Genomic DNA, 21,217 nt, shown 5'->3' on the forward strand with positions numbered 1-21,217 from the left:
GCAGACAAATGTAGCCTCCACTTAAACAAAAAGTGAATCAAAGTAATTTTACTTGAATGAAAAAACTGTTGAACCCACATAATGTGATTGGTGAATTTTAAATCCTATACAATACTCTTGTTTCATAAAGTTTTTTCCCCCCTCAAAGGCACAACTTAAGCGTGCTGATTCACATTATCTGAACCAGGGAAAGTGTCATTAGCCTTTTTGGGCATTAAAAAGCAATAAATTTGGAAATGAGATCTCATCATGAATTTACTACAAGGCATAATTACAAATTAAACATCTCAAATGGAGAATTCTTGATGAATAAAAGAAATATTGTGCCACAGAACCTGCAGAAGTAGTGGAGTACAAGTGTAGAACGCATCCGAGACTCCCAATACATTGGGGGTAGCTAGGGCTAGCAATCTAAGAGAGCACCCTGCATGGATGAAGAATGTGTTAATCGACGACTGGTAAAAATACATGCCAGTTGTTTGTGCTGTACATTTCTCCTCGTTTGTAATTCAAGCATTACAATCAGCTTCCTTTGATGACTTTATTGCTTGTGGATGCTTCCTGGTGTCAACGGCCCATCGTGGTTCATGTGCCAGGAAATGTGCTACCTGTAGTACTGGAGAGGATTATGAATGCACAAACAACAGAAAGAGAGAAGATAGGCATCCAGTTGTTCTCCATGTGCATTTCCATTGCATCTGTAAAAGAAATTCGAGTGCGATTTTCGGCCCAGTTACGAATGCGGTCTGCCTCTGCTGCATACAATGCCCTTCCCTGAAAGATAAGATGGAATTAGTTCCTATTTCTCATTCGAACTAGATGTGATAGCTAACAGAAACGGAGCAAATGTTTGAAAACTCTATTTGATTTGGAATCCCAATTCCTATGGACAAGTAATAAAGGAACAAGGAAAGGTTAGTGCAGTTCCCTTTCGAATGATGCTGACAATGACGAGATCTCACAACTAAAAGGGTGTTCACAACTGATGCCAGAATCGTCAACTTCTCAATTGTTATAATGGCGTCATAGCAAGCTCACTAAAGAACACAATTTAATTACCTGGTCATCAAACCAGCGACCTCGTCTCAGCCATGCAGTGACTAAAGCAAGTAATATCCTAGGAGGAGTCAAATAATTGATGGCCTTCCCAGTTCCCTTTACAACCCGCATCCGCGGAACTAATGTCCTAGCCACTGTCTCAGGAAGCTCACAGATAATGTTGAACATTTGTTTATTTTTAATAGTAGAGCCACTGCAGGTAAGCAATAGAAAGGATTTCACTGATAGTGCAATCATTGAGCAGTACAGAACACAAGGAAACAACAGTAATTGCAGGGGAACATCATTTGATGCAGACTAATATTCAAAAGCTTTATTAAATTGACAAAATTATGAAACTATAAAAATTCAAAATTTTAATCAATTTCCCAGCTTTGGTCCTTTTTTGTGGCGGTGCGGTGTGGGGTGTTTTAGTAGGGTGACAGTGCTGTTGAGTCTCTTAGTTTTCAAAACAGTTGCAAACTTTCAAGTTGAAGGAAATTGTAATATAAATAAAGTTTTGAGTTTGACTTTAACACATAAAGCAATAGTCACAACTCAATAAAACAGGTGAAATGCCAAGACTGCTGCAGAAGACAGGTATATGTCCACCGTACCTCAAGAGCAAATCTGTCAGGACCATGCCTGGAGAAGCTGTATGCACTCCTACCCTGGATTTCTTGCATTCCTTCAAAAGGGAGGCCTGAAGCTGCCTAAGGCCACACTTTGTTGACCCATAGCTACAAGTAAAATGTGAAAAACCACCATAATAATCATCTACAAACAAAATAAATGGTCAAATATAGACATCCAGGCTCATATCTGGGCAACATCTTCAGTCTATGCTCGTAAGAGTGAGAACTTACACAGCTGTCAAAGGGGTGCTAGACCCCCCAGACCCTGCTCCGTCCATGTTAAATATGTGCCCCACCTTATTCTGGTTTCTCATCACACACATGGCTTCACGAGTGCAGAGTAAAGATCCAACTAGATTTGTTGAGACAATCTATCCACAAAGACAGGATGCAAGGAATATATTAGTTTGAACTGAAAAGGGCCCCTTCCCTGGACCCTGCATATATGGGAGCTTTGTGCACCGGGCTGCCCTTTTAATTAAAAAGTAGGTAATATTAATTTTAAAAAATTAATCTGTCATTGATTCATAATTTGAAGCTTCTACAATTAACTGGCACAATTCCAAACAGATGCATCAAAAATAGAAAAAAGACTCAGGGTGCATTGGAGTAGGTGAGATGTGTGTTATGTGTCTTCCAATGGGATCAACAGTCCTGCAAAGGGTCTGGCTGCTGGTTGCATTCAATGCTTTATAAGTTTTTTAAATGAGTTCATATTTGCTCAAAATATTTGACAATTGAAACTTATCAAATTCTATATTCCTTTTTTCATACGTTCATGCACCTGTTTTAGGAAACAATTTTCAAACTTTCTATATTTAAAAACAAGAGTCCTGAAGATTCAGATACGCTTACCTGATTAATATCTTCATCAGTAAACTGAAGCAAGGGCCTAAAACCCTTGTTTGTGCCAGCATTGTTAATCTGTCAGAGAAGAAACATAAAAAGCTTTAAAAAAGGAAAGATGGTATTAACGGGAGTTAGAGGGAATTAAATTTACAGTCAATAAAGAGACCTTTGAAACAAATTATATTAGCAGAACAACATCATCAAGAGATTCACAACCTATCCCATCAAGGCTATAGATCATGTCACAACATAAATGGAGCATTACCAACTTGCCATCTTTCTTCCCAGTTTGTCAAGATTTTCTGTGCTATATTAAGTGAGGACCAAAATATATTCCCTTTGTTGCATTATAGTTTACAATTAAACCCAAAATAATGCTGCGATCAAATCATGCAATCTTCGACTTGTATGTGTTTTGAATAAGCTTTTTGCCCTATGTTTAGCTTGATATTTCTATTTACTTTTCTCTTTTACAGCCTTTACAGCAGTCTTTTCACTCTCCTTTACTCTTTGAGGATTGGGATATAGGCTTTATGGTAGCCAGTGGTGTTCAGGGCCTGCCGGATCTGCTCAGTGGAGGCTCTCTCTCTCAAGTCCTGAACACAACTAGGTATGTGGAATGGCCCGCAAAAATGGGATATAGGTTTTCTTGCACTCTGTCTTTCCATTCTTATTTTTTTTCTCTCTTTTCTGCCATACATGATTTGCATCATCAACCGACATAAAGTGAAAGCCTTTGCTACATCATGGAGGGGTCCAAAGAGAATATGGAAAAAGGGGGGGGGGGTGATTTCTTAAAAGTCAGCACTCTGGAATTGTACCACAGAATTCATTTAAAGGATCAATCTACCATCTTTTCAGAAATGCAAAAGGAACAAAATTGCATTGCTAACATAACCGTTAACATTACAGCTTCCTGTTGTTTATCTATTAACAGTAGAGCTTAACACAGGAATGAGGAGATAAATGAAAGCAATACTGCTAATAGAGAAAGTTGAACATTGACTTAGAATGCCAAATAACTCACCCAAATGTCAATTGATCCAAATTCATTGACCGCAAAATTGGCCAATTTTTGCACTTCTTCAGGTTTACAAACATCACATGCCATGCCTGTCACTTTTGCACGTGCCAGATTTGTCGTTGAGGAGCCACCTGCAGTGCGCATTCCTTCCTTTAGGTTCTCCTGAAGTTCTCTGATAGTCAATTCTACAGACTCAAGGCTGCCTTCAAAGAATCAAAGTGTAAATCAGGTATCTGAGTAATAAAAAGATGACATCCAGAGAGAGAGAGAGAGAGCGAGGGAGGGAGAGAGAGGGAGCAAGAGATTAACAGGTGACAATCATAGGCATAGAACCCATAAATCATAAAGAAGAAAACTTTATGGTGCTAAACACAACCAGCGTGAAGTAACAACAACTCGATCTCCAGATAGAAGAAATTCCCGAGCAAGTGCTTTCCCCAGTCCCCTAGTACTGCACAAACCAATTGAAACATACAATCAATAATATGAAAAGCAATTTGCATCATTTTGGCATGAAATCACAATTATACCCATCACATTTATCAGTACAATAGCAAATAGGACCAGCTCTGCATAATACAAGAAGTACCAGACAAAGAAACAACCACAATATGCAGGTTGTTTAAGCATCAACATCAGCTAATAAATTCTCCTGAAGTTTGTGTGGCACTACAAAGCTGCTTGCAGTCCCATCCTTCATATTCTCCTGAAGGAGTGTGGAACACTTCTAGCAAGAGTGGGCAGGAGCAGAACATGCTGACCTTATAGGTCATATCCCGTTTTGATACTGACAAATATCTTTGTATCTTACCTATGCCCTGAGTTTGTGTGCAGGTTTATTCTTGCTTGAAATGGCAGTCTTACATCATATGGTGCCACATGGAGATACAAGGGAAATGAAGACCAAATTGTTTTCCTTTGTATTTAATGTTTAAATTAATTTTGGGTCTGTAATAATCATGGGATGTAATAATTAATACATTGCATGCATGATAGGCTAATATGAGCTCAATGACCATAGATCGACCCTAGGTCCCTGAACATCACAAGTCATATCTATGCAAATAGAGGTGAATTTTAAGCAAAAATATGACCTATCTTTAATTTCGAAAAGGCTTCAACCGACCAATCTTAGCCATGGTTTTAAATTGCGGTAGCAGGTAGCATAACGTAACTGTAACGGGTGTACAGGAAGCAGGAGTAGCGGATGTTACATAACGGGAATTGGGTGTAACGGCCGTGAACTTTTTTGAAGCACGCACAACCTCATGCATATTAGCATACTTACATGTTTTAAGCTTTTAGCCCTTCTTAAAAAGAGTTTTAGTTTATTTTAGATCCTTTTGTTCGAGTAACTAGGCAACAAGTTTACATTTGTTTTAAACCATCATTGATAGAAAAATTACGTGTGCGTGTATTTATACTTCTCATTGTTCTTATCTGTGATAAATTCTTATGTGTGCTAAATTAATTAATAAAACAAAATACATTATACACTCCATTAATCTAATAGACACATAAGACATATGAATAATACAAATATAAAATAGCTAGAAAAGAAAGAAGGTTGAAGTTGAAAAATATAGAACATAAATATCACATTACTAATATTATCAAAACAAAATATTTTTAGCATTTTCAAATTGTTAATTAATGCATCTATTGTGAGTATTTAAAGAAATAGTAAATTTTGTATCATTGTCATCCTCTTTATATTTATAATCTTTTCCCCCTCTTGCACTTGGTATATTAAGAATGAGAAGAAAAAGTAAAAAATAAAATATTTTTTTTTGTGTAACAATCCTGTAGCGGTTACGTAACGGCCATAGCAGCCTTTACGTAACGGTTGCGGTCCGTAACGGCCCTATGGTCGTGATTTTTCTTCCCACCGATTTTGCAGTGCATAACGGTATCAATAACCCAAAAAACCATGGCGTTACGTAACAGTCGCAGCCTTTATTTAAAACCATGATATTAGTGCGTTAAAAACGCCTCGGTCGACGGAGAAGGTAAAAAATCAATAAGTTGACTTGACTCTGGCGACCGGTCCAAAATGAACATACTCTTCACAGTTGACCAAACGCAAAAGCTGACACTTTTTACTTTGCCCTGCCACCCGATGTTTTAGTTCAAAAACACCCTGGGCGACCGAATTGTGAGGTTCGGCAAACCGAACAACTCACTGGACGACCGAACCTCGAACATTTGGAAAATCGCCTTGGCCCAGCCAACTAGACTCACCCTTAGGCACCTGAACTCAAAAATTAACCTTTTCTCTGTGTGTCTGTTCGGGCGACCGGCCCCAAGGACAGGGCAACTGAAACTCTCTGGTTGCCTTAATTTAACCGTAGTGATCAGGGTAAAAAGGCTGATTAATCTTCTCTAAAAATTCTCTGTGTCACAACAGTTATATTTTTATCAAAGGCTATATGCATACCTTTATTTGGAAAAATTAGAGAGTGATTGAGACTTTGATTAACAAAAATATTCTCTAAAATTCCTTGAGTCATTCTTTCATATACAAGCTTACATACTCCACCCTTACTCATTGCTTTTGAAAAAACATCTTTGGTGAGAATATCTTGAGATAACCTACACTATTACTACAAGCTTACACTCTCATATACTTGGATTGATTTTCGTTTTTAGTGAGAATAAGCCAAAAAGTTTTCCCTTGTGATTTAATCCATAAATTTATTCTGGAAAAACTTTCTTAAACTAGTGAGTCTTTGCATTCTTGTTGCAAGACTCAAGAGCTTGTCTTGTGTTTTGAAGAAAATATTTTGGACAAGCTGGTTTTCAAAATATCTTGTGTGCTTAACTTTTGAAAAACTTTTATGAGATTTTTGCTTGTGTTTTTCAGATCTTTGATATTGAACATTGTGATTGATATTGTTATTTTGAATCAAAGATCCCTAAACACTCTCACACTGTGATTGCTATACTTGCATTATCATGAGAGTACTTATAATCTTCATTGAGCTTATAATATCATATCATATTGAAGTGCATTGGTTATACTAGTACAAATCTACTTATTGGAGAAGCACGTATATTGTACACAAAATTTGTGTTTCATTATCTGTTGTATTCCACGCGTGGCCTAAGGGGGTGTTAATTTAGCCCGTAAGGATTAGTTGTAAAGGTTGAGGTCAGCCCTGGTAATTTGACCTGGTGTTGTATACGATGTCGCTCCACCTGTTAAGTGAGTTTTAGTGAAATCCTCAAGCTTGCGAGCTAGAGGCGGGGACGTAGGCACTTTTGCCGAACCTTGATAACACATCTGATGTCACTTTTATTTTATCTACTTTACTATTGTGCTTGCTTGTTTAAATTAATCTGAAGCAAATTGATTGCAATTGCATCTATTGGTTCATTTCATATATGCTCTAGATTGACCCTACGTTTGTGAAATACTGTTATTGGTTAGTTGACCTAGGCAAGAAAAATTTTAAATATCCAATTCACCCCCCCCCCCTCCTTGGGATTACAATAAAATCAACAATTGGTATCAGAGCCTATTTGCTTAGACTTAATCGTTTTTTTGCAAAATGATCAAAATGGCTCATAATACTATAACCTCTTTTTCTAAGGGACCTTCGTCCACACGTCCTCCTATTTTCAATGGTGTAAACTACACGTTCTGGAAACAAAGAATGCGCATTTACCTTCAAAATATTGACTGGAAGGAGTGGAGAGTTGTTTCTAAAGGAAATTATGTTTCCATGAAAACTATAGATGAGGTTATAGTACCTAAAACTGAGGATGAATACACTGACGATGATATGAAAGTTGTTAATATAAATGCAACTGCTATGAATAATTTATACTGTGGACTTGATGTAAATGAATTCAACAGGGTTATGGCATGCGCAACTGCCAAAGAAATTTGGGATAAATTAGAGGTTACTTATGAGGGCACTAGAGATGTTAAGGATAGTAGAATTGACATGTTGACTAGTGAATATGATGCATTCAGGATGAACACTAGTGAATCCATACGGAGCATGTACACTCGTTTCACTCACATTATTAACTCACTACGTGCATTAGGCAAGACATATCCCACATATGAAATGATTAGGAAAATTCTTAGGGGATTGTCACTTGTTTGGGAAGCAAAGGATACTGTTATAGCTAAGGGTAGAGACTTAAAGGCAATGTCCCTAGATGAACTAATAGGGTCACTCATCGCATACGAGTTGGCTATTAATGAGAGATTAAATGAGCAAAATAGAATAAATAAGTGACTGCTTTGAAAACATCTACTAACACCTTTAGTGAATGTAGTGAACCAGAATCAGAAGATGACTTGACTATGCTTACAAAAAAATTCAGTAGGTTCTTCAAAAAGAATAGCAGACCATATAGAAGGTATAAAGATTTAGTATCTAAAAAGGGAGAATCAAGCAAAAAGAAAGAAAAATCAAACGCTCCCACATGCTACAACTGTAACAAGGTCGGGCATATCAAACCAGACTGCCCGTTGCTGAAAAAGGAATCAAAGAAAAAGAAAAAAGCAATGAAAGCCAGCACATCGTGGGACAAATAAAATAGCAATGATTCAGACACAGACTGTAGTGACTCTAAGGTTGCTAACTTGTGCTTGATGACACACGATAATGAGGTATTATCATCCTACTCTTTATCTTCTTATTATGCTAATGATGATTCTGATTTTGATAGCATGCCTACATATAAAGAATTGCAGCATAAATATATTCGTGTGCGCAAATCGCTTGAAAAATTGACTAAGAAAAATATTGATTTAGAAAATAAATGCAAAAATTGGTCAAAACTTTTTGAAATGGAAAAATTTATTCACTCTACTTGGCAAGAAGAAAAGAATTTGAAAATTGCTGAGCTTGAAAGAAAATTGGAGGATAGCTCCAAAATTATCTATAAATTTACAGAGGATCAAAACAATTTTGAAAAACTTCTTGGGGCCCAAAGAAACTCGCTTGGTAAATAAGGTCTTGGCTTTAATGGAATTGAAAATGTAAGACGAAATGATCTTTATTTGGGACATTTTACTCGTAAATCAAAATCTCACATTTCACCTAAAGAATCATTCAGGCAAATGACATGTTATAAATACAAACAGATGGGTCATATTCAATTTGACTCTTCATTTAGAAATAGAAATGTGAAAATTAAGAAAGTTTGGATAGTCAAAGGTGAATCAAGCACTAACCCCTTTGGACCCAACAAAATTTGAGGACCAGCATCAGTTACTTAAATATTTTTGCAGGTGTGCTTAAGGTCGTCCTCATCTAAGGACAAGTGATATATGGATAGCGGTTGTTCACGACATATGACTGGCGATAAGGCCAAGTTCGCGTCCATTGCTCCCAAGGAAGGAGGATTCGTGACATTCGAGGATGTCACGGGCTAAGCTTGTTCAGGGCATTATGCTTGCCTATGACCGCTTATCTCGTGTGTTTGGGATGGGTTTCCATCATGTAAATACTAGTGTAGGGTTATTTTCTAGTATTTCTTTCATTGTAAGCCAAATAAGGCAGTATGACTCCTCGGTCACTTTGATGTTTCCTAGTGCTAGAGTGAGAATGGCCTAGAAAGCTCTTTAGGGGAGGGTGAGTGTTCATCAATCATTGTAAAACTCACTAGCAATTGTCAACGTGCTTAGCCTACTTGCCTCCCTCGCTAAGTACAACATGTCAACGGAGGATTTGTTAATGAATTACGTTTGCTTCAATATTTACTGCTTGGTTGCCACGGCTTTCATGAATTGATTATAATTTCCGCTGCTATCTGATTGAATGTTAATGAAAGTGTTCCGTGGATGAATGTTGGTAAACAAAAGGCTGGCTAGTTAAGCAAGAGTGCTTTAGCTAGCGCCGCACAGCCCTTCACAACGGTGTGAAAAAGGCGGACCGTGACATTTGGTATCAGAGCCCAAGTCGGTGACACTTGGTGAGAGCCCAAGGTTGAGTTGCTACGTGAATTCGATTGCCTTCGTTGTTGGGTTTGGAAAGCTTTGGTAAGTGACCATGGCACCAAACAATGCTGAGAGGATCAGCGTGCTGGAAGCACAGGTTGAAGAGTCAACCAACACTATGGCCGCGGAGGTGGCCCAGATGAGAGAACTTGTTGATGAAGTGAGGGGATCACAAAAACATCAAGCAGGTTTGATAGGCGACATGTCAGAGGACTTTCGCCACACGGTGGAAACTTTGCAAGCCCGGATGGCAGATCTGGATGCAAAGGTAAATGTGATGGTTCTTGCTATGGGGAACTCCAACACTCCGGGAGTTAGCAAAACCAAGGTGCCAGAACCCAGGACGTATGGGGGTGCCCGAGATGCCAAGGAGTTAGAGAACTTCTTGTTTGATGTGGAGCAGTACTTTCGCGTTGTGAGGATGGCCTCAGAACAGGCAAAGGTGGATACTGCAACCATGTACTTGGTTGGTGATGCCAAACTGTGGTGGCGTACCAAGTACAGAGAAATTGAAAATGGAAGCTGTGTGATTGATAGTTGGGCAGACTTGAGGAGAGAGCTCAAGGCCCAATTTTTTCCTGAAAATGTTGAGTATAATGCAAGGAGAAAACTGAGAGATCTCAAGCATACGGGTTCAATCAGTGACTATGTGAAACAATTTTCTGCTTTAATGTTGGATATTCGGGATATGTCGGAGAAGGACAAGTTGTTCTATTTTCTAGAGGGGATGAAACCGTGGGCAAGAACTGAACTTCATAGACAAAGGGTTCAAGACTTGTCAACTGCACAAGCGGCTGCAGAACGCTTGACAGACTACGCTGGTGATGAGACCACTTCGTCCAAACGGTTTGGCGGAGAGGGAAACGGTGGAAAGTCTTTCAAGAATGGCAAACCCAAGAGTGGGGGAGCCGACCCTAGTTCATCAACCTCACAGGAAGCTTCGTCGTCTCGAGGGTTCAACACACCCAATGGAAAGGGGAAGAGTAAAATTGAGTGTTTCTTGTGTCGAGGTCCTCATAGAGTTTTTGAGTGCCCTCACAAAGCATCACTTAATGCCTTACAGGCTTCCATTGTAGAACAGGCAGTGGAAGACGATGGGGAAGAGGATGAAGCCCCGAGGGTGGGTTCAGTGCGGTTAGTGAACGCATTGGAAAAGCAGGCCAAAATACCGAAAGTTACACGAGCAAAAGGGTTAATGTTTGTGGACTTGAGGATAAATGGGAAGAGTACTCGCGCTATGGTGGATACGGGGGCTACTCATAATTTTGTTTCGCAGTTGGAAGCAGGAAGACTCAACTTATCCTTAGAGAAGGATACAGGACGCGTGAAAGCAGTTAACTCTGTAGCCCAGCCTACTCTGGGAGTAGCCAAGCAAGTGGCTATAAAGCTTGGACAGTGGGAAGGTCATGCGAATTTCACAGCAGTTCCATTGGATGACTATCCAGTCATTCTAGGAACGGAGTTCCTAATGGGGACGAGGGCAGTGCTGATGCCTTCGGCTGGTTCTCTGTGTCTGATGGGAGATCACTCGTGCATGGTGCAAGTCGTTGCAACGAAAGGAGACGAAGGGAAGTCCCTTTCAGCCATACAACTCAATGAAGGATTGGGTCAGGGTGAGCAGACACGTCTAGCCACGGTGGTGGTAGACAAAGAAGTAGGCCAAGAGCTGGAGCCTACGACCATCCAAGCGGTGTTGGATGAGTATAAGGAGGTGTTGCTGGATAAGCTGCCTCACAATTTGCCTTCACGACGGACTGTGGAGCAAGAGATCAAGTTGTTATCAGGAGTGAAACCACCTGCTAAAGGGCCATGTTGGATTGCGCCTAGAGAGATAGTAGAGTTGGGGAAACAGCTTGATGAAGTGGAAGCGGGATGTGTTCGCCCTTCCAAAACACCGTTGGGAGCATCGGTGTCGTTTCAGAGGAAACATGAAGAGCATCTATGGAAGGTGTTCGACAGGCTGAAGGGAAACAGTCTGAATTTGAAGAAGGAGAATTTCTCTTTCGCTCGGCGGAGCAACAAATTCCTTGGTCAAGCCGTTGAACAAGGTCGTATCCGGAGGGGTATGGAGAAGGTAAGGAGGATTCAAGAACGGAAGATCCCCACGACAGTGAAGGAGTTGCGTTCCTTTCTTGGCCTTACTGGTTACTGCAGGAAGTTCGTTAAGGGGTATTCGCGGAGAATGACTCCAATGACAGGACTACTGGGAAGGTATTATTGGCCGCACACGCGGGATGATGTGGTTAATTATACCAAAACTTGTCTCACTTGCCAACAAGACAAGGGGGAGCGGAAGAAGTATGGTACTTTCATGGCCGCACCAAAGTACTGTTCGGTAGAGGGGACGACACAATTGTTCCTTGTGACTATTGTGAAACTTTGGGGTTTTCCCAAAGTTATTATTTGTGACCAAGATTTAATGTTCACTGACAACTTCTTAACAGGGTTTTTCAGGATATTCAGGTCACATCTTGACATCTCTTCGAGTTATCATCGACAGACAGACGAACAGATGAAGAGATTCAGAGAGCTACTAGATGAGTACTTGTGCCATTTTGCCAACGACAACCAGAAGAATGGCGTGCAACTACTTGATGTGGCTCCATTCTGTGACAACGCCCAAAGGCGCTCAACAACCAACAAGAGCCCTTTTGTGCTTGTTATAGACCAGCTGCCGCTGTTACCTCACACAGTGGGCGAGCCGTACAGACGAAAGAGTCCTAAGGCGTACATCTTCACCAGTGAAGGGAGACAGAATGCAAACTTTGCCCAAGCCTATCTGGAGAAAGCTTCTAAGCAGATGAAGAAATGGGCAGAACAGGAGAGAAGACCGCAATTTCATGTCGATTGCCTCAAGCCATTCAACGCCAACACCAACAACCTGAGCAGGAGTCAGTCAAACAGCGTAGAGTTGAAGACAGTGCCACCTGACAGACATGATGTTGAAGAGATCCTTGCAAACAGAATGTTCATATCCTCAAGGAAGAAGCGGCAGAAGTTCCTAGTGGAGTGGAAATGCCTTAATGACAAAGAAATCAGCTGGATTTCTGCGGAAGATATTCAACTGTTCGTGGACAAATTTGAAGTGTACCTACCGCCAAAAGTCTACGAGGACGTCGACCGCATAAGTGGGGGAGAATGTCACGGGCTAAGCTTGTTCAGGGCATTATGCTTGCCTATGACCGCTTATCTCGTGTGTTTGGGATGGGTTTCCATCATGTAAATACTAGTGTAGGGTTATTTTCTAGTATTTCTTTCATTGTAAGCCAAATAAGGCAGTATGACTCCTCGGTCACTTTGATGTTTCCTAGTGCTAGAGTGAGAATGGCCTAGAAAGCTCTTTAGGGGAGGGTGAGTGTTCATCAATCATTGTAAAACTCACTAGCAATTGTCAACGTGCTTAGCCTACTTGCCTCCCTCGCTAAGTACAACATGTCAACGGAGGATTTGTTAATGAATTACGTTTGCTTCAATATTTACTGCTTGGTTGCCACGGCTTTCATGAATTGATTATAATTTCCGCTGCTATCTGATTGAATGTTAATGAAAGTGTTCCGTGGATGAATGTTGGTAAACAAAAGGCTGGCTAGTTAAGCAAGAGTGCTTTAGCTAGCGCCGCACAGCCCTTCACAACGGTGTGAAAAAGGCGGACCGTGACAGAGGACAACGCAAAGGGCAGAATCATCGGAGTAGGTAAGGTTGGTAAGGAACCTTCCCTCGTTATTGATAATGTCTTATTAGTTGATGGCTTAAAACATAACCTACTGAATATAAGTCAATTGTGTGATAAAGGTTATAGAGTGTCCTTTGAAAATGCCAAATGCATTGTTAAAAATAAATCTGATAACAAAATTCTTTTTACTGTTGATCGTCACGAAAATGTTTACACCACTAGTTTTGATAACTTAGCTTCACAACATGTAACATGTTTTTCTGCTATAAATGAAGCAAGTTGGTTGTGGCATAGGCGTCTAGGGCATGCTAGCATGGATCTTCTGTCAAAACTTGTGAAAAAATGACTTAGTTAAAGGCTTACCAAAAACACCTTTTGTGAAAAATAAAATTTGTAATGCATGTCAAATGAGTAAGCAAACGAGGTCAAGTTTTAAGAAAAAGAAAATCATATCCACTACTAGACCACATGAAATGCTGCACTTAAGACTTATTTGGTCCTAATCAAACTCAGAGTCTTGAAGGAAAATTGTATGCATTTGTGATTGTAGATGACTATTCCAGGTTCACATGGGTACTATTTCTTACACATAAAGATGAATCATGTGAACAATTTACTAGACTTTGTAGAAGAATCCAAAATGAAAAAAGCTACAAAATAACACACATTAGCAGTGATAGGGGAACTGAATTCAAAAATGATGGCATAAAGGATTACTGTGACTTAGAGGGTATATCTCATAATTTCTCTATACCTAGGACCCCATAGCAGAACGGTGTTGTTCAAAGAAAGAATAGGTCCTTACAAGAAATGGGTAGAGCAATACTTAAGGAACATAAATTACCCAAATATTTCTGGGCCGAAGTCATAAGCACGGCTTGTTACGCAATGAACAGAGTATTAATCGGATCATCTCTTAATAAAACTCCCTATGAATTATGGAATGGCCATAGACCAAACATCTCTTATTTTCATGTCTTTGGCTGTAAATGCTTTGACCTTAGGGATAATGAGCACCTAGAAAAGTTTGACACAAAATCTGATGAATGAATTTTTCTAGGTTATTCTCTTAACAGCAAGACTTACAAAGTATTTAATAAAAGAACATTAACTGTTATTGAATCCATCCATATTGTCTTTAATGAATCTAATCTGTTTTCCAAAAGAGATGATGAAGATGATAATGAAATTAGAAAAAGATTAGAGAAGCTCTCCATTGAAAATAATATAGATGAAAGTTCAGAGATAATGACAAATCCATTGAAAATAATAAAATTGAAAATGAGGTTTAGGAACTACCTAGAGACTGGAAATTTATTAGGAACCATCCTTTAGATCAAATCGTAGGTGAACCCTCACGTGGTGTTGTCACATGTGCTTCCTTAAGAAACCTGGTTAGTCATTTTGCATTCTTATCTCAGGAAGAACCTAAAAATATTAAGGAAGCCATATAGGATGAATCATGGGTACTATCTATGTAGGAAGAGCTAAATCAATTTGAAAGAAGTAAAATTTGGACCCTAGTTCCTAGGCCTGACGATCACACTATTATTGGAACCAAATGGATTTATAGAAACAAAAAGGATAAAAATAGACTAGTGACTAGAAACAAAGCTAGGTTAGTACCACAGGGGTATAATCAGGAAGAAGGAATAGACTTTGAGGAAACATATGCTCCCGTGGCTAGGATGGAAGTCATTCGCGTGTTATTTGCATGTGCCGCTTTTAAGGATTTTAAATTGTATCAAATGGATGTTAAAAGTGCCTTTTTAAATGGCTATATAAATGAAGAGGTCTATGTAGAACAACCACTAGGATTTAAAAACCATAAATATCCTAATCATGTATATCGATTTTCAAAAGTCTTATATGGATTGAAACAAGCTCCTAGAGCTAGGTATGAGAAGCTTAGTAGTTTTCTTCCAAAAAATGGATTTACCAAAGGCAAAATTGACACTGCACTTTTCATTAAATCTAAAACTGATCATATGCTCCTTGTACAAATATATGTTGATAATATTATCTTTGGAGCTACAAATGATGAATTGTGCAATGAGTTTACCAAATGCATGCAACACGAATTTGAAATGAGCATGATCGTTGAACTAAGCTTCTTCCTAGGACTCCAGATTAAAAAAGTCAAACATAGGACTTTCATATGCCAATCAAAATATGTTAGGGACTTACTCAAGAAATTTAATATGGAAGATGGTAAAATTCTAGGAACTCCTATGAGCACTTCCACTAAACTTGACAAAGATGAGCAAGGCATTCCTATTAATGTCAAACTTTATCGTGGCATGATTGGTAGTCTCTTGTATCTTACAGCTAGTAGGTTTGACATTATGTTTAGTGTTTGTACGTGTGCTAGATTTCAGACTACACCTAAGGAGTCTCATTTGTTAGCAGTTAAGAGGATACTTAGGTACCTCGTTGAGACTATTGAGTTAGGATTGTGGTACCCTAAGCATACTTTATTTGAGATTGTTAGTTACACGGATGTTGACTTTGCCGGTAGTAAAGTAGATCAAAAAAACACTAGCAGCACTTGTCATTACTTAGGAAAATCTCTGGTTTCTTGGTTCTCCAAGAAACATAACTCAGTTGTCTTATCCACAGCCAAAGTTGAATATATTGCAGCTGGAAGTTGTTGTGCTCAAACGCTTTATTTGAGCAACAACTTATGGATTTTGATTTGCAATATAACACGATTCCAATCAAATAATACTTAGTGCAATCAATATATCAAAGAACTCATCTCACATTAACGAACCAAACACATTGAAATTAGACATCATTTTATTCGTGATCATATGCAAAAAGGGGATGTGACACTTGAGTTTGTGTGCACTAATACACAATGGGCTGACATATTCACAAAACTTCTTTAGGAGGATAGATTTATACAGTTTAGACGTGAATTAGGTTTAATGCACAGTAGAGATGCCACTTAGAAATATGATTAAGTGCATAAACTGAGGGGGAGCCACTTAACTTAGAAAACTACGGCTCTAAAAATTTAAACATTCTCTCACATCAATCATTACTATACTTCATACTTAGTGAGATTACTTTTGCAATAAATTTTGCATTGCATGACTATACTATCTTTTGGATGTTGAAAGTAATACTTATTATATAAATTGTTTTGATCCCTACTGAACTGCTTGAGTTGATTGATGTGAATTATTGTAAACTATTTGTTGAAATCAATCAAGTATTTGATATACAGATATTTTTTTGGGAAATGCTCCACTTTCAAACGGCATGCTGCCGAAATTTCTAAAAATTTTCCCAAAACTATGTGTTGTATTTGAATGACTATTACCCATTGCATGCCTATATGCTTCTATCCTTTCTACCTTAGCCCTTTTGCTGATGACAAAAGGGGGAGAAGTAGGAAAAACTGGGTAAACAATTTGATTGCATTGCATGATTAATTATGTATGTCTTCCTTTCTTTATATGCTTGAGCTTTTTTCCTTTATGCATATTCTCAGGGGGAGCCTTTCATAGCTATACCCACTTTTACATGAAGTATTTGTCATCATCAAAAGTGGGAAGAATGTTGACCTTATAGTTTATATCTCGTTTTGATAATGACAAACATCTTTGTATCTTACCTTTGTTCTGAGTTTGTGTGCAGGTTCATTCTTGCATGAAATGGAAAAGTCTTACATCATATGATGGCATATGGAGATACAAGGGAAATAAAGGCCAAATTGTTTTCATTTGTATTTAATGTTTAAATTAATTTTGATTCTGTAATAATCATGGGCTGTAATAATTAATGCATTGCATGCATAACAGGCTAATATGAGCTCAATGTCCATAGATCGACCCTAGGTCCCTTACCATCACTTGAAAAATCCCCTTTAACTCACAAATCATATCTATGCAAATAGGGGTGGATTTTAAGCAAAAACATAACCTATCTTTAATTTTGAAAGGGCTTCGGCCGACCGATCTTAGTGCGTTAAAAACGCCTCAGTCTACCGAGAAGGTAAAAAGTCAATAAGTTGACTTGGCTCAGGCGACCGGTCCAAAATGAACGTACTGTTCATGGTCGACCAAATGTAAAAGCTGACACTTTTTACCTTCCCCGGCCGCCCGATGTTTTAGTTCAAAAACACCCTGGGCGACCGAATTGTGAGGTTCAGCAAACCGAACAACTCACTGGGCGATCAAACCTCGAACATTTGGAAAATCGCCTTGGCCCAACCAACCGGACTCACCCTCGGGCACCCGAGCTCAAAAATTAACCTTTTCTCTATGTGCCTATTCAGGCAACCGGCCCTAAAGACCGAGCGACCAAAACTCTTGGGTTGCCTTAATTTAACCGCGGTAATCAGGATAAAAAGGCTGATTAATCTTTTCTAAAAATTCCCTTTGTGTCCCAACGGTTATATTTTTATCAGAGGCTTTATATATACCTTCATTTGGAAAAATTAGAGAGTGATTAACACTTTGATTAACAAAAATATTCTCTAAAATTCCTTTAGCCATTCTTTTATATACAAGCTTACATACTCCACCCTTACTCATTCCTTTTGCAAAAACATCTTTGGTAAGAGTATCTTGAGATAACTTACACTGTTACTACAAGCTTACACCCTCATATACTTGGATTGATTTTCAATTTTAGTGAGAGTAAGCCAAAAAATTTTCTGTTGTGATTTAATCCATAAATTTATTTTGAGAAAACTTTCTTAAACTAGTGAGACTTATTCTTGTTGCAAGACTTAAGCGTCTTGTGTTTTGAAAAATATATTTTTGACAAGCTAGTTTTCAAAATATCTCGTGTGCTTAACTTTTGAAAAACTTTTACGAGATGTTTGTTTTTGTGTTTCAGATCTTTGATATTGAACATTGTGATTGATATTGTTATTTTGAATCAACGATCCCTACACATACACTCTCACACTGTGATTGCTATACTTGCATTATTTTGGGAGTAGTTATATTATCTTCATTGAGCTTATAATATCCTGTCATATTGAAGTGCATTGATTATACTGGTACAAATCTGCTTATTGGAAAAGCACATATATTGTACACAATTTGCATTTCATTATCTGTTGTATTCCAGGCGTGGCCTGAGGGGCTGTTAATCTAACCCGTAAAGATTGGTTGTAAAGGTTGAGGTCAGCCCTAGTAAATTGACCTGGTGTTGTATACGGTATTGTTTCACCAGTTAAGTGAGCTTTAGTGGAATCCTCGGGCTTGCAAGCTAGAGGCGGGGACATAGGCACTTTTGCCAAACCTCGATAATACATTTGGTGTCACTTTTATTTTATCTGCTTTACTATTGTGCTTGCTTATTTAAATTCATCTAAACCAAATTGATTGCAATTGCATCTATTGGTTTATTTCATATATGCTCTAAATTGACCCTAGGTTTGTGAAATACTATTATTGGTTAGTTGACCTAGGCAAAAAAAATTTTAAATATCCAATTCACCCCCCTTCTTGGGATTACAGTAAAGTCAACACTAGTGTATTCGCAAATGTTGTAGGATTGTGAATTTGAACCGTTTCATGGAATAAACCTATGGCCCCATTAAATATTCTATACGGGAACATATGAATTTCCTTCCAACTGGGAAACATAACCATATGCGCAAAACTACGAGAGAGAGAGAGAGAAAGAGAGAGAACCTTCCTGTTACGACAACATTGCGTGGTCCAGCTCGAGAATGTTCCTCTAAAACCAAGTTGGATCCTATCATAGTTCCAATAATAACTCCTCCAAGCCAACTATACCAAATCAAAGTGTTCATTTGACTATCTCCGCCTTCATAAAATGAGCAGACAATTGAAGTTCAATATACTACAACAACACATACATAAATGATGAAAATCTACATCAATGCTTATTTTCTTACAGTAACAAAACTGCTCATTCTGCTCACCTGACAGTTGAAACCCAATTGCAACTATTACACCAGTACTCGCCATTGTTACAATATATCTTCCAATTTGGACAGCTATCTGTCCATTTTTGAGAGACAATGAGAGATGTGAGGTTAAACACTAGCAAAATATACTTGGGAACTTTAAAATCAAGCACAGCATCTGCAAATTGACATAGATTTTATGTGTGTGTGTGTGTGTGTGTGTGTGTGTGTGTGTGTGTGTGTGTGTATGTGTATAGAATTTATTAAGCATCAAGTTTGGTCTTGGTTGATGAATTTATAATAGGCATATTGGCCAAAATCAAATATCATATTTATTGGATCTGCAAATTATTAGATCCATATACGTATAGTCTCTCCCTAGATAATTGGAAGAACTCAAGGAAGATCATGTGTCTTCGATCAATGCATCATCATAGATAACGTATAATATAAATGAAGGTTTATTATTTGATCGTAAGAGGTACATTCCCATTGGAGTTAGAAAAAAGCCATGTGCATGTTTATTCCTCTAACGGATTCAGTCACATAAGCAGCTATATAAAGGGCTTTGTCACTCTCATCACTCAAACAAGTTCAGCAGATTTCCATCACTAAAACCAAACATGAGGTGGCGAGGGAAGAGAAAAGGAGAAAAGATGGAGGTATTTGTGTCAAAGCTCATATTATCTAGGTTGAAATAGCACAAGCTGTATGAATTATTCTTATATTAAAATTTCTAGTTTATGGTTTACATTTCACAAAGTAAGCTAAAACTCCATATTAACTTTTTGTAGCACATATATCAACTATTTACCAATGCCAGAGAAAAACAATCAGACCTGTTATCTAATACAGGAAACTGACATAAAAGAAAATGGCAAGTCTTATGTTATCTATTGTCTTTGATTTGGTTGCAGAAAATTTATAAAAAGAAAAAAAAAAAAAAATGACGCAAATACTATCCTTTTCCCGAAATTTTGGCATTTAAAATTTTTGTCCCTATATTTTCTCAGCAACAAAACATAAAACAAGTTCAAAATTTGAATCAAACACAACTCACCGTGGAAAAAATCTCCTCCAACTTCGCCAAGTCGTTCCGGTACTCATCTTCCGACCGTAGACGCCAATTACAAACTCCAAAAATGGCAGACTTGACAAATTTCAAAACCCCAAGTCCCTTCCTGGACTCCAACCCATTTTCCTTCTGATTCCCGCACTTTCTCTCCTTCGTGGCACTCTCTCCGGTTTCCCCTCCCTCTTCGGACCTAAACGACCTGCACTGCTGCGAACACACAGAACTCCGGCGAAAAGCCAGCGAGCGGGAAGCTCCACAACGGTTCCTCAAGCTCACGTGATCGGCGGGCGGAGAGATTTGAAGCCTGGCGACGACGGTGGCCATGGGAAGAGTGGATGATTGAGAGTAGGAGTGTTCATGCACTGCGAAGTGTTTCCGAGTGATTGGGAGTCGCGAATATTTTATTGATTTACGGAAGTGTTTTTTGCGTTGCGTAAAAGCAAGCGTATTGCGTATAAATATCGGGTGGAAAGATATTTCGCGTTGGCCGGAGATCTTTGGAGGGAGCGGAGGAGCAGCGTGAAGACCACACGTTGAAGCAACCTCATCTGCAATCGCTAGGACGACACGTGGCATTGTGGGTCTATTTGCGCGTGTCGCTTTAACGCCATTGTTGAGCTTGCAGTTGATTGGAGATGGAGGGAACAGGGGTTAAATTTAAGCCGTTTAGTTTTGGGATAATATATATATATATATATATATAATTTTTTTAAAAAATCTAACATAGCCCCTTTTAAAAGGAAGAACATTTCATCATTAAACCACCTTCCACAACTAATGAATAAATTAAATTACATACATTAATGAGAGGGATGGTTACGAAATCATATTCAAAACCCACACATAAATGCTCATAAAATTTATGTAACTCCAACAAGCGTAATAATGCGCTCATTAATACCGGATCAATGAAGAATCAACCTCCACCACTATAAAAAAGAAGTGCGGGCTGCGGGAGTGCCTTTCACGAGGTCAGGTGTTCAAACCCTCCTGAACTTATTTCCGCCTCTAGACTCCTGAATTTACCCTCCCTTCGGAGTTGTGGAGTCAACTTCAATGGGCGCAAGA

At 38.6% G+C, this 21,217-nt stretch overlaps 1 protein-coding gene across 1 annotated transcript; it reads right to left on the reverse strand.

Annotated features, from left to right (window-relative positions):
* Positions 1 to 229: 229 nt before the first annotated feature.
* On the reverse strand, positions 230 to 20,778 carry LOC131158853 (probable chlorophyll(ide) b reductase NYC1, chloroplastic). The gene is made up of 10 exons (XM_058113764.1): positions 20,135 to 20,778; positions 19,090 to 19,168; positions 18,836 to 18,971; positions 3,923 to 3,997; positions 3,550 to 3,745; positions 2,529 to 2,597; positions 1,905 to 2,044; positions 1,656 to 1,778; positions 1,060 to 1,252; positions 230 to 774 (listed from the first exon to the last, which is right to left on the reverse strand). The coding sequence occupies exons 1-10, from the start codon at positions 20,723 to 20,725 to the stop codon at positions 586 to 588; spliced, it is 1,791 nt and encodes a 596-aa protein (XP_057969747.1). The 5' UTR covers positions 20,726 to 20,778; the 3' UTR covers positions 230 to 585.
* Between the last annotated feature and the right edge of the window lie 439 nt (positions 20,779 to 21,217).

Source organism: Malania oleifera, chromosome 6 (assembly GCF_029873635.1).
Source record: "Malania oleifera isolate guangnan ecotype guangnan chromosome 6, ASM2987363v1, whole genome shotgun sequence".
Lineage (NCBI taxonomy): Eukaryota > Viridiplantae > Streptophyta > Magnoliopsida > Santalales > Ximeniaceae > Malania > Malania oleifera.